Consider the following 12,130-nt stretch of genomic DNA (forward strand, 5'->3'; position numbering starts at 1 on the left):
CCCAGCAGTTAACCATTTTTAACTCCAGTCTCAGGGATCTGATGCTGAGGCACAGAGCTCAGAATGCATTAAAAAAAAAAACAAAACAAAACCGGATGAATGGGGTTAGGGTGTGGCTGGAAGCACTTCCCCTAGCAGGGAGGCAGGCCCTTCCTCGGTGCTGCAAAGGAGCAGTGCGTGCACAGGAGTGTGAGAGGAGAGGGAGAGGGAGAGTGTGTGTTTGAGTGAGTTCAGGGAGTAATCTGGTTGGGCTGGGCTAGGTTTGTTCGCTTTGCTTTTCCCTAATGTTTCCAAGATGATCTACTGTGTAAGCAAATATGAACTCAGCAGAGCAAACCTTCCCAGATATACAAACTGGATTGTTAGAGACACACTTTTTCAAAAGTGAACGTGATACAGCAAGGTGACTTCAAGTCAGTCAGCTGTGATGCAGTGGTCTAAGGGTTTTTGTTGTTTTTGGTGAGGTAGGGTTTCACAGCAGTGGCTGGCCTCAAACTTAAAGATCCATGTTTGGCTGCTACTAAAATTTCATACAGATTTTCTCAGGCCATTAAAAAAAATACAAAGATTGTAAGCCTAGCCTCTAACAGTTGAGCCATCAGGCAGGTGGGTGGCCAAGTTCAAGGCCAGCCTGGTCTACAGGGTGAATTCTAGGACAGCCAGGGCTACACAGAGAAACCCTGTCTTAAAAAACCAAAACCAAACCAGACAGTATTACTTGCTCATTAGTTATGCAGACACAGGAACCTGACCTGGTGTCTCAGCCAGCCTAAAGCTCTGGTTACTTGATAGCTAGGAGGAAATCCCATTTTTTCCTGATTCTGTTGTGTCACTGTCCCCTAGCAAGGGCCTGCAATATAGTCTTCCTTGACAGTGAACCACTGCCACTTTTCCAACAGACACCTTTCCAGCATGGCAGCAGAATCTGGCATCGAGTCGGCCCTATGTGTCATGGTAAGAGTCAGGGGCGCATGTGCACATATTTCCTGTGAAGAACAAAGGAAGCAAGAGTCTAGAGACACAACTTTGAAGAATAAGGTGGGGTGAGGGTTCTGTGGGAAGTAAGAACCCGCTCTTCTGAGCTGGGAACAGGGAGGAGCCAGCAGTGACTCCCACCTCTCCCCGTGGGTGACGGGGGAGAGAGGCAGGAACCTCCAGGGACCAAAACACAAGAGCTGCGATAAATAAATGCCTGTTTTCTCTGCACCCCAGTGAGCTTACACAGTATCTGGAGAGAGCAGACCTTATACCAACTGCCAGGTGGNTTGTGGGGTTGCTGAACTGAACTGAGGTAACTCCGGTTAGCTTCTAGAAGTGAGCAGGGACCAAAGCCTAAAATGGCAGAGAAAGCCAACCAGATGCAGTCCTCCCTGCNCAGGTTTAGNCCANGGCAGCCATAGTAACCCTTNAGTGTCTTGACCTAGGTCTTTAACTANACCAGCTGGGGTCCTGGGGTGGTCCTGCGCCCCCTGGGCCAACACAGGTGACTGTTCTCATTCCATGGTGACAACACCATCCTCCACGTCTCTGGGGACTGCACTCTGAAGCTCACGCCTGATTTCAGGGGACAGCTGCGGGTGGGGCTGCAGCCGGAGCAGTTCCAGGAGGGCCTCCTTCTGCTCTGTGGCCAGGTCAGCCTTGTAGCGCTGCGCTAGTGTCAGCAGGCATTGGTGCCAGAGGACAGGCAGCTGGCGCTTTTCCTTTCGGAAGGCCAGAAAGTGGAAGACGAGAGCGTCGAGCACGCGGTAGGGCAATGCGTACTTCTTATCCAGCAGCAGGCGCAGGAAGATGCTGTTGGCACCNCTGTATTCCATTTCCGCGATCTTCAGCATGGCCGCACTGGAAGGGAAGGTGGAGTCACAGGAATTAGGCCACACCTATGGGAGTCCTCTTCCTACACCGAGCCTTACTTCAGTTGTTCCCAAGGGGGCCACCACAGGCTGCTCACCTGTTCATTACTATGCTCCTGAGAATCTCTACCATCTCCAACCATCTGCCCAACCCACACCTCTGCCTCTGGCTCAGAGAGCAAGCAATCCCTGTGTTTAACTACATATCATGTCCAAATGTCTCACCATCCGCACTTTTTAGCACACTTTCTTCCTAGATACCCATTTACACACGCAGTCATTCCATTACACTAGGTACCAGGACCCTGGACCCTGCTCTTGCAGACCCACTACTCTGTCGGAGTAATCATACACTCACTGACATAAACGACCACAGACTCGAGGAATTCATAGCTCATTCTCCATTCGCACCCTCATGACCAAGTTCCGGCCTCTATTCCATGGCTCCTCTCTGACCATCCTCCTCCACCTCCCCACCACTACCTGGAGTGCAGCACGGGGATGGAGCACTTGGTGATGATGCTGCCTACGATGATGGCTTCTCGGAGGGTACAGGTGCCAGACTCACATAGTGGGATCAGGATTCCTAGGCAGAGTCAGATGCAGTGGCTTTTAGTTCGGGGTGAGGGAAATGAGGCGCAGGCCCCAGCAGCCCCAGGCATCAAGGACCCCCAATGAACCACCAAGCAAGATCCCCGCCCCCTCCTTTCTCCCCTGCTTCTGCACTCTACCTTTGAACCAGGCTCCAGGCTTGAACAGGGCCTTCTTGAGCGCCATGTAGAGGTGAAAGTTGAGTCGTTTGTATTCAGCAATGTCATCTCGCACTCGGGGAAGCAGGACAAGGTTGTAGAAGCGCTGAGCCATGCGCTCCTTCAAGTTAGAGGCAAAAATCCTAGCAGGGTGGGAGTTTCCAAGTTACCAGAGAGCCTGGCCCTGGCCCTTTAAGAATCATCGCGGATGGTGCATTTGAGAGGTTTTATAGTAAGACATGGGGACATCACTTCAGAGAGGGTACATGGGACACCCAGGTCAGCTTAAAGAGGCAGAAGACGGCCACAGATGCACCCCAAACAGAGTAAGTGCTGGTGTTTGGTTTCAACTTTTCAGTGTGTGAGCCAGGTAGTGGTGGTGCACGCCTATAATCCCAGCACTTGGGAGTCAGAGGCAGGCGGATTTCTGAATTTGAGGCTAGCCTGGTCTACAAAGTGAGTTCCAGGACAGCCAGGGCTACACAGAGAAATCCTGTCTCAAAATACCAAAACAAAACGAAACAAAAAAAACCAAACCAAACCCCAGCTTTTCAGTGTGTGTGTGTGTGTATGCCATGTATGCCTATGTACCATGTATGTGCCTGGTGCCCATGGAGGCCAGAGGAGGAAACAGATCTCTTGGAGCTAGAGATGGCTGTGAGCCACCATGTGGGTGCTGGGAATTGAACCCAGATCCTCTGGAAGAACAAGTGATCTTAACAGTTGAGCCATCTCTTGCCCCTTGTCTGTCTTGTCTTGTCTTTTCTTTTCTTTTCTTTTCTTTCTTTCTCTCTGTCTTTCTTTCATTCTTTCCTTCCCTCTTTCAATCCTTCTTTCTTTCCTTCCTTCCTCCCTCCCACCCTCCCTCCCTTTCTTTCTAAAAAAAGATATTTATTTATTTTTATTTATATGAGTACACTGTAGGTGTCTTCAGATCAGATCCCATTATAGATGATTGTGAGCCACCATGTGTTTGCTGGGAATTGAATTTAGGACCTCTGGAAGAGCAGTCAGTGCTCTTAACCACTGAGCCATCTCTCTGGCCAGTGTTTTTCTTAAAAATGCTGCCGAAGGAGCCCAAGGCCTTGCATGTATTATTTAAGCGGGCACCTTGCACTACTTCCCCAGGCCATTTGTGCGGGCTACTCAAGAGAATTAGAACTGTCAGGCTGTTCTCCCACAGCAGAGCTGTAACACGGGAGTGAAAGCTCTTCCCACTGAAGAGTACCACAGGACTTGGTCATGAAAAATGAAAGAGCAGGCAGCTGGAGAGATGGCTCAGCAGTTAAGAGCACTGCCTGCTATTCCAGAGGCCTTGAGTTCAATCCCCAGCAACCACAAGGTGGCTCATAGACATCTATAATGAGATCTGATGTCCTCTTCTGGCCTGTAGGCATATATGTAGAATATACTTAAATATGCATAGTCACACCTGTAAATAGTTTTTAAAAACCCCAGAAAGAGCAAAAGTTAAGGGAACAGCCGGAGCAAGTCCAAGGGAGAGGCCCATGGGCTCTGAACAGCTCCTGCAGGCAGAGCCTGCACACCCCACACAGCCACCCGGGCCCATCTATGATACCTGGTGGCTTGAAACATGGCGGCTGCAGTCCAGGCCTCAGGCTCAGTGACATAGAGGATCTGCTCCCAGTTGGANAGTGCGGGGATGATCTTAAAAGCTTTGGGCATTTTCCCACTGCGGTACTTACATAACACCTGGGGATGAGAGAAGCAAAATCACCAACTGTGCTCAGAATCCTGGCCCCATCGCTCACTCATCTCCAGAACCATCCAGAAAGACTCATTCCCCAGGTGACTGGAGTTTAGTAGACTTCCAGGGTCAGTGAGAGGCAGTGCAAGAACCTGAGCCTCTCAGCTCTCCCCCAGTCCTGTTCGGATCGCCATGGCTTATTCGGTGGGGGCTGTGGATGAGAGCCCACCCCGAGTCAGGATATCCCAGCACATACACCACTTAGCTCTTACCTCCCGGACTCCTCGGTAGACTTCCAGGATCCGGGGATCCAGCTGAGGCATAGGGAAGCCCGATACCTCTGACATGACAGTCTCCACCTCTGTCTGCTTCTCAGTCAACTTCTCCATGATAATATCAGCCAGGGTGCGCCTATGGAGACATGGGGAAAAGAGAGGTGGAAAGAATTGGGGTCACTTTCCATGAAACTGTAAAGTCCCGTCAACCTGTTTGTTATCTTTGTTGTTGTTGTTTGACACAGGGTTTCTATGTATAGCTTTGCCTGTCTTAGAACTGGCTCTGTAGACAAGGCTAACCTCAGACTCAGAGATCCACTTGTTTATGCCTCCTTTGTGCTGGGATTAATGGTATGCGCCACACAGCCTGGCTCTGCTTATTAAAACAGAAAGGCAGTAGTGGTGGTGTAAGCCTTTAATCCCAACACTTGGGAGGCAGGCAGATCTTTGTGAGTTGAAAGGTCAGCATGGTCTTCATAGGGAGATCTAGGCCAGACAGCAAGCCCCGTCTCAGAGGGGAAAAAGAAAGTTACAAAACATCCCCAAACAAAACAAGAGTGCTTCACAAGCTTGCACGTCGTCCTTGCATGGGGGCCACGTCCCTGTCACTGTTCTAATTTTAGTGTACGGGAAGCCGGAAGCGAGCAATGTATAATTCCCCTGGACACTGACAAATCGTGATCCCGATGGGATGCACAGCCTCAGCTCCCCTCTATGTCCATTTAGCTGCCTCAAAGTGCTGCAGAGCACGGGACTTGGATGTCTCTGCATCTGAGGCAGAGCCAGCCCCGGCTCTTCTATTCCTTGTATGATTTTGGGTCCGTCACGTGACTCCTCTAAGCCTCAGTTTCCTCATCTGTAAACTGGGGGAGTAAAAGGACTACCCTGGACAGTCAGCTGAAGGGTAAAATCTAAGACTGCAGCAGGCCTGACTCTCAGCTAGAGCCAGCAGGTCCTGAGGGCTGTTTACTTCAAGTTTACCTCCCACTGCTCACACAACGGGGAGCAACTTCTGAGTGCAGAGTGGAGCTCTGTGCCAGGCAGCGCTGGTGCACACCTTTCATCCCAGTGCTCAGAAGGCAGAGGCAGGCAGAGTTTTGTGAGTTCAAGGCCAGCCTATCCTACTCACCCAGCACTTGCCTAGCAAGGATGAGACCTGGGTTCTGGCTTCCAGCACAAGGGGAAAAAGTTTCTCTGCAGTCTTTTTCTGTGCCAGGCAGCACTGAATCTGAGACTTTCCAGTGTGTCCTGTGCTCTGCATGACACTGGTGGCAGTGCTTTTATTCCCCTGCACTGCCCAGGCCCGGGGAACCGAGACTCAGGGCCAACAACTCTCCTAAGCCCTCAAAGACTTTTTCAGGGAAAGGGTAAATTTTAGTCTTTCGACTTCTAGTTTGGGTGCTTCACAGCCCCTTCAATGTGCCTTAGGTGACAAGGCCTGACTGTTGTGTTCCCAAAGACCTTAGCCTGTTTTCTGAAGATGCCAGCAGCCACTGCTCAGAGTGCCCACGGTCCCCCTTTCCACCATGTTGTCACTTCCATATAGCAGCTGCAGAAAACATTCTGCTAAGTTTGTCAGATCAAGAGCCACTGGGTATGAGGTGCTGCCCGAGAGCCCTTTGGGGGACACATCACACTCCATGACCATTCTCAGAGCTGTCAGACACCTTCCAGGGACAGGGTTCTCCTGTGTTCTCTGAACCCAGGCTGCTCATCACCGTACTATTAATGACAGTGGTGTACTACACCACACTCTGAAGAATAAACTGGTTGAGCCCCTTTGCTCTAAGCCCACTCCTCTCAATGAGGCCAGATCCACCTGAATGGATTCAAGAATCTGACCACAGGCAGCCTAAATAACTGCATGTTTAGAAGTAGCATTTATAACACATGGGAGTACGTTTGTGGTTCTACCCAGAGGTAGTTTTAGCCCCTCTGGGAACATTTGGCAATTCCTAGAAGAACTTTTCACTACTGGGATCAAGAGGGTAGGTGTCAGAGATAGCTGCTATCGGCCCCAACACTGTGACTGAGATGGAAAGCCCTGAGTTAAAGACTAAGCTATGGGCTGGCGAGATGGCTCAGCAGGTAAGAGCACTGTCTGCTCTTCCAAAGGTCCTGGGTTCAAATTCCAGCAACCACATGGTGGCTCACACCCACCTGTAATGAGATTTGATGCCCTCTTCTAGTACGTCTGAAACCAGCTACAGTGTACTTAGGTATAATAAATAAATATTTGGGCCGGAGCGAGTGGGGTCCTAAAATTCAATTCCCAACAACCACATGATGGCTCATAACCATTTGTACAGCTACAGTGTACTCACATACATAAATAAATTAATCTTAAAAAAAAAAAAAAAAAAGACTAAGCTATGAGACCAACGTGCCAAGAATAAACACAACAGAACGGATCCCCAGCTATCACAAGGAACTGGTAATCCAGAGGTTCCAGATCAGATGGGCAAAGGGGACTCCGGTCACTCCCGTTCAGAAGGGCCACTCTTGGCAATAGTCAGACCAACAGCTGTGGTCTGGGGGAACTTTCTACCAGGACCCACTGTTCCAACCTTTAAGCCCTACCTCACGGGAGGGTTCTTGTTCATGAACATTTCAATGGCACGCTCATCTTCAGGGTCCACGATCACCTCTGCCTGGTGGTCCACCCCGGTCATTTTGGCTGCCTTCTCCAGGGTAGGCCACTCCTCATCCTCCTCATCCGATCCATCCTGTGGCAATCCCGGCCCTACAAAATAATCCCAGCGGGCAGGGGCTTGTGAGTCAGTTCCCCATTCCATGTACAGCACACCCAGGGTACAGGAGGGACACCTGCAGAGGGAGTTATACACTATCCTTCTGTCCCCAGAGACTTGGGATCTTGAGACAAAATACAGCACACGAAGCAAGAGATGATAAGGCCAGTAAAGACTGGATGACATGTCCCCTCAGTAAATGGATATGTCCCCCTCAATGACCAAGAAGGATCCATTCTATACTACACACATGTAACCTGGTCTGTCCAGATGACCTCAAGGAATAGGTACTGTTGCTATACCCAGTTCAAACAGGGGCAGAAAAGTTGATGTGCCCACAGTAGGTAGGCACTTTGGGTCCTGACTTCCCACTATGTTGCTTGCACAGTAGAACTGCATCATGTGCTAAAACTAAAACCATGGTAGAGGCAGCATGCACCTCAGGCACTTGGATGAGTATGGAGGCTGAGAAGGCTCTGGATGGGCAGTCTGGGACCAAGAGCATGCTCCACGTCCTGGAAAGTGATGCTGTTAAGAGTGTTGGGCACTAAGCCGGGCGTGGTGGCGCACGCCTTTAATCCCAGCACTCGGGAGGCAGAGGCAGGCGGATTTCTGAGTTCGAGGCCAGTCTGGTCTACAAAGTGAGTGCCAGGACAGCCAGGGCTACACAGAGAAACCCTGTCTCGAAAAACCAAAAAAAAAAAAAAAAAAGAGTGTTGGGCACTAAGGAGCCAGAAAGGAAACGGAAAGGCAACCTGGAAGGCTCTAAGGCTGGGCAGTGGCATTCAGACTCCGATCAACCAATACATTTAAATTACTGGCTTAGGCAGTTGAGGATGTCTCGGGAGTTCCTTGTTCTCACGCCTCCACTTTCCAAACACGCACCACAGTGCTGAAGGCTGAGCTGCTGATGTTGGGCTAATTTCTTGTGTTCCGTGTAAAGGCTGCCTGTGTATTATTCACACATCAATTTTTGTTCCAGCAGAGAGCTGAGTACAGTTGGCATTGTTTTATTTATGAAGCATCACCCGTCTCAGTGTTGTGGAAACTCCTTCTCCATGACCTTCCGATTGGTTTAATCAAAAGCTGACTGGCCCAAAGCAGGGCCGGAAAGGGTAGGTGGGACTTCTGGGCAGAGAAAGGAACTCTGGGAAAGAAATCAGATGTGAGGGGACTCAACAGCCAGACACAGAGGAAGAAACACGTGCTGTTACTGAAGAGCAGTAATGAGCCCCGTGGTTGAATGTAGACTAGCATAAAGCAGTTATGTTGTACCAGTGAGTTGGGAACAAGCCAGCTAAGGCCAATTTTCATAATTAATAAGATGTCTCTGTGTCCTCACTTGGGTGATAGGTGGGTTGAGCCTTTCCTGCCACATCCTGAGGTCCTGACCATGAGTCTTGGCTGGGTGCTTCCTGAGTGCTGGGATTAAAGTCATGTGCCAATACACCGGGCTGACTTTTGAAATACTGCACATAGCTGGCAAGGCAGCTGGGAAAGAGTCTAATAAACCAAAGTAGTTGAATTATTACCATAGCAACAATCATCTGCTATGGAAGTAGACTAAGGGTATATTACATAGAGCTCCAGAGAGTACACGGAGCATACCCAGTGAGAGACAAGGTTGTTTGTTTTAGGTTTACTTTACTTTTAATGTTTGATTGCTGACTGCACGTATGACTGTGCACAAGTGTGCCTGGTGTCTAATGACATCAGAAGATGGCATCTGATCCCTTGCAAATGGAGTTACACACAGCTATAGCCTGCCATATGAAAGCCAGAAACCAAACTCGGGTCTTCTGCAAGAACAAGTGTTCTGAAGAGCTAAGGACCAACTCTTGAGAGTTTTCCTCTGTTTTCTACACACATCCTGCCACGCACATGCACACAAAATACATGTTAAACAAACGAGCTATGAAATACGTAGGGAAACGAGAGAAAATCAGGAGACAGTCACTGACATTTGTGTGGTAAGTGTTTTGTTGTGATCGTTTGCTTTTTGTATATGAGTGAACCCTGGCATCATGGAGGCCAGAAGTGACTCTTGGGAGCTGATGACCTTGTTTTTGAAACAGGATTTGACTGGGACCTGGGGATAGCTGATTAGGCTAGACTGGTTGCCCAGTGGGCCCAGTGCTGGGATTACAGGTGATCTGTCTTCAACACCGTAGCTCAGAAACTACAAGCTGCTGTGAGTGGAAGTCAAGGCTCATGCTCTCTCAAAGCATGGACCTCACCAGCTGAATTATCTTATTCCCTTCCTAGCTTGTGGTCAGACCTGAAACAGAGACAGACCAGACAGGAAGCCATCCATCTCTAGCTGCTGAATGGACCACAGAGGTTACAGAATTCAAATCATGATGTTTCCACAGTGATCCAGGGAAGAGACCCTGGTAGCTTAATCAGGAAGTGTCTCGGGTGAATGGAAAGTGGTTTGGCTCTGATACACTCTAAAGACAACATCACCAGGATTTACTTCAAAGTGAGAAAGAGGAACCCTGGATTCTGCCTGGAGCAGTGGAACGCCAATGTGCTAACAACCTCCGTGTAGCAAACAGAGAGCAAGTTTGGGAAGGAAGTCACAACTTCTGTTTTGGACACAATCTTCTCTTTTTTTTTTTTTTTTTTTTTGAGACAGGGTTTCTCTGTATAGCCCTGGCTGTTCTGGAATTTACTTTGTAGACCAGGCTGGCCTCGAACTCAGAAATCCCCCTGCCTCTGCCTCCTAAGTGCTGGGATTAAAGGCCACCACCGCCCAGCTTGGACACAATCATACTAGAGTTAGATACTAGTATTCAACTTGGTTATGTCAGGTAGACCACTGGATATAAAGATGTGAGCTTTCTTGGACGAACTCTGAGGGAGAAAAAACTGGAGTAGCTGTCAAACAAATGGCCTCAAAGTGAAATTCGCTGACTGCACCATAGAAGGACCTAAAAGCTCAAACCTTGCCTTGGTCACCCAGCAAGTTCAAGTCCAGCCTGAACAACTTAAGGAGACTCAGTCTCAGAGTTTTAAAAAAAAAAAAAAAGATTTTTAAGGGCAGGTGTGGTGTCACCCACCTATCATGCCACCACATGGAAAACAGAGGCAAGATCAGGAGTTCAAGGTCAGCCTCCCCTACAGCGTTAGAGGCCATCCCGGGCTCCATGAGCCCTTACTTCAAAAAAAAAAAAAAAAAAAAAAAAACCTAAAGGAAAGCAGAAAAAGCTGCTGTAGGCCCAAAACCACGTTCAAATGTGTTAATATTGCTTTTTAGGAGAAATAAGAATGGAAGATTAAGCAACTGGGAGGTGAACAACAATTCCTCCTCAGTGAGACAGGTGGCAAGTACCTACCCCTCTTCCCCCTTTTAGCCTCTAAACAATACTGTTTCCCTTCCCCATCGCTGGGACAGGGACAGTCCCCACTTGCTTTTCAGGTCTTATTCGAAGGACATGAATCCTGGGATACCTACCATGTACAATTAATGTTCATCTGTTTTTTGTTTGAATAGAAATATCATCAATTTTTTCCTCTTTCTTGAGAGACAGGGCTCGTTAATCTGAAATTTACTATATAGCCAAGAAGGCCTTCTGCCTTTCTTCTCGAGTGCTGGGATTACAGGTGAACCTCGCCACTCCTGCTTGGAATATATAACTCTATTTAATGGGTGCCTTGAGCTAGACTTCCGGTGCTATCAGGAGGAACGAATATCTTATTTCTGTATCAAAAACTGCCTAAAAACTTAACACAGTTCAAAACATTATGCAGGCAGTCCACAAATACTTCAAACGCCCAGAGGATAAATAAATGCTAGACCGCCAGGTGGTGGTGGTGCACGCCTTTAATCCCAGCACTTGGGAGGCAGAGGCAGGCAGATATCTGAGTTCAAGGCCAGCCTGGTCTACAAAGTGAGTTCCAAGACAGCCAGGGCTATACAGAGAAACCCCGTCTCGAAAAAAAAAAAAAAACAAAAATAAAATAAAATAAAAAAAATAAATGCTAGAACTGGTGTGAGAGATCACTTTTCGTTGTCTTAACTCTGGATTCTGGAATCCAGGAGTGGAAGTGAAGGGCCACGCCGGTAAAGTATTCTGATGGGGTGTCAGACCGGCCCAACTCACCACTCCACCGCTTGTCACTCACCCAGCCGCGTGGCGCGCTCTCGCGGTGGTGCTGACCGATCTCCAGCCCCATGGTCAGTTTCGAGCTCCTCCNGCTGTTGTCGGGCTTGCTGCAAAATCCGTCTGCTTAGCCGGGGTCCCACATACTCTTCCTCCTCTTCGACCTCACCCCCCCGCCGTTTTTCTCGGGTCCCCGCGCGCACTGCGTTCCCAGCCAGGATCTGCTCGGCCAGAGGTGCATGCTTCTCCTGATTTCTGGCACCACGCGTCACCTTGAATTTGGGCATTTTGGTCGAAAAACTTGCCCACCAGGTTTACACGTGTGAAGCCGGCTAAAAAGCGGATACTGCGCTTGCGCCATGTGTTCCGGTCGCCAAGAGGTCACTGAGAGATCACAGTGCCCCCCAGCGTTGGGAGGCCGGAAGTTCCTCATCTATCACTCTCTAAGGAAGAGCTTCGGGACCTGTAGCAGGAGCCCCCAAATTCTCAGGTAATCTCATTGGAAAAGGTGGATGTCCAAGTCACCCTTTTCCAAAATTCATGAAAGTAGCCTAGGGCGTCCTGTCAACCCTTTGGACGCCTTGGGGGCGGAGCCGAGTCGATGACGTTCTAGAAATGTCACCACTGGGTATCCGGAGATGCCGCTCCCTGTGGGCTGGTCGCCGCGGCGCTCAGTATTTGCGCATTTCCGG

The 12,130-nt window shown here is 49.2% G+C and overlaps 1 protein-coding gene across 1 annotated transcript; it reads right to left on the bottom strand.

The window, feature by feature from the left end:
- Positions 1-1,025: 1,025 nt before the first annotated feature.
- On the bottom strand, positions 1,026-12,041 carry Bysl (bystin like). Its single transcript, XM_021186171.1, has 7 exons — positions 11,461-12,041; positions 7,163-7,325; positions 4,580-4,718; positions 4,179-4,312; positions 2,582-2,742; positions 2,334-2,436; positions 1,026-1,839 (listed from the first exon to the last, which is right to left on the bottom strand). The coding sequence occupies exons 1-7, from the start codon at positions 11,723-11,725 to the stop codon at positions 1,494-1,496; spliced, it is 1,311 nt and encodes a 436-aa protein (XP_021041830.1). The 5' UTR covers positions 11,726-12,041; the 3' UTR covers positions 1,026-1,493.
- Positions 12,042-12,130: the final 89 nt, after the last annotated feature.

The sequence above is a fragment of the Mus caroli genome, chromosome 17 (genome assembly GCF_900094665.2).
Source record: "Mus caroli chromosome 17, CAROLI_EIJ_v1.1, whole genome shotgun sequence".
Taxonomy (NCBI): domain Eukaryota; kingdom Metazoa; phylum Chordata; class Mammalia; order Rodentia; family Muridae; genus Mus; species Mus caroli.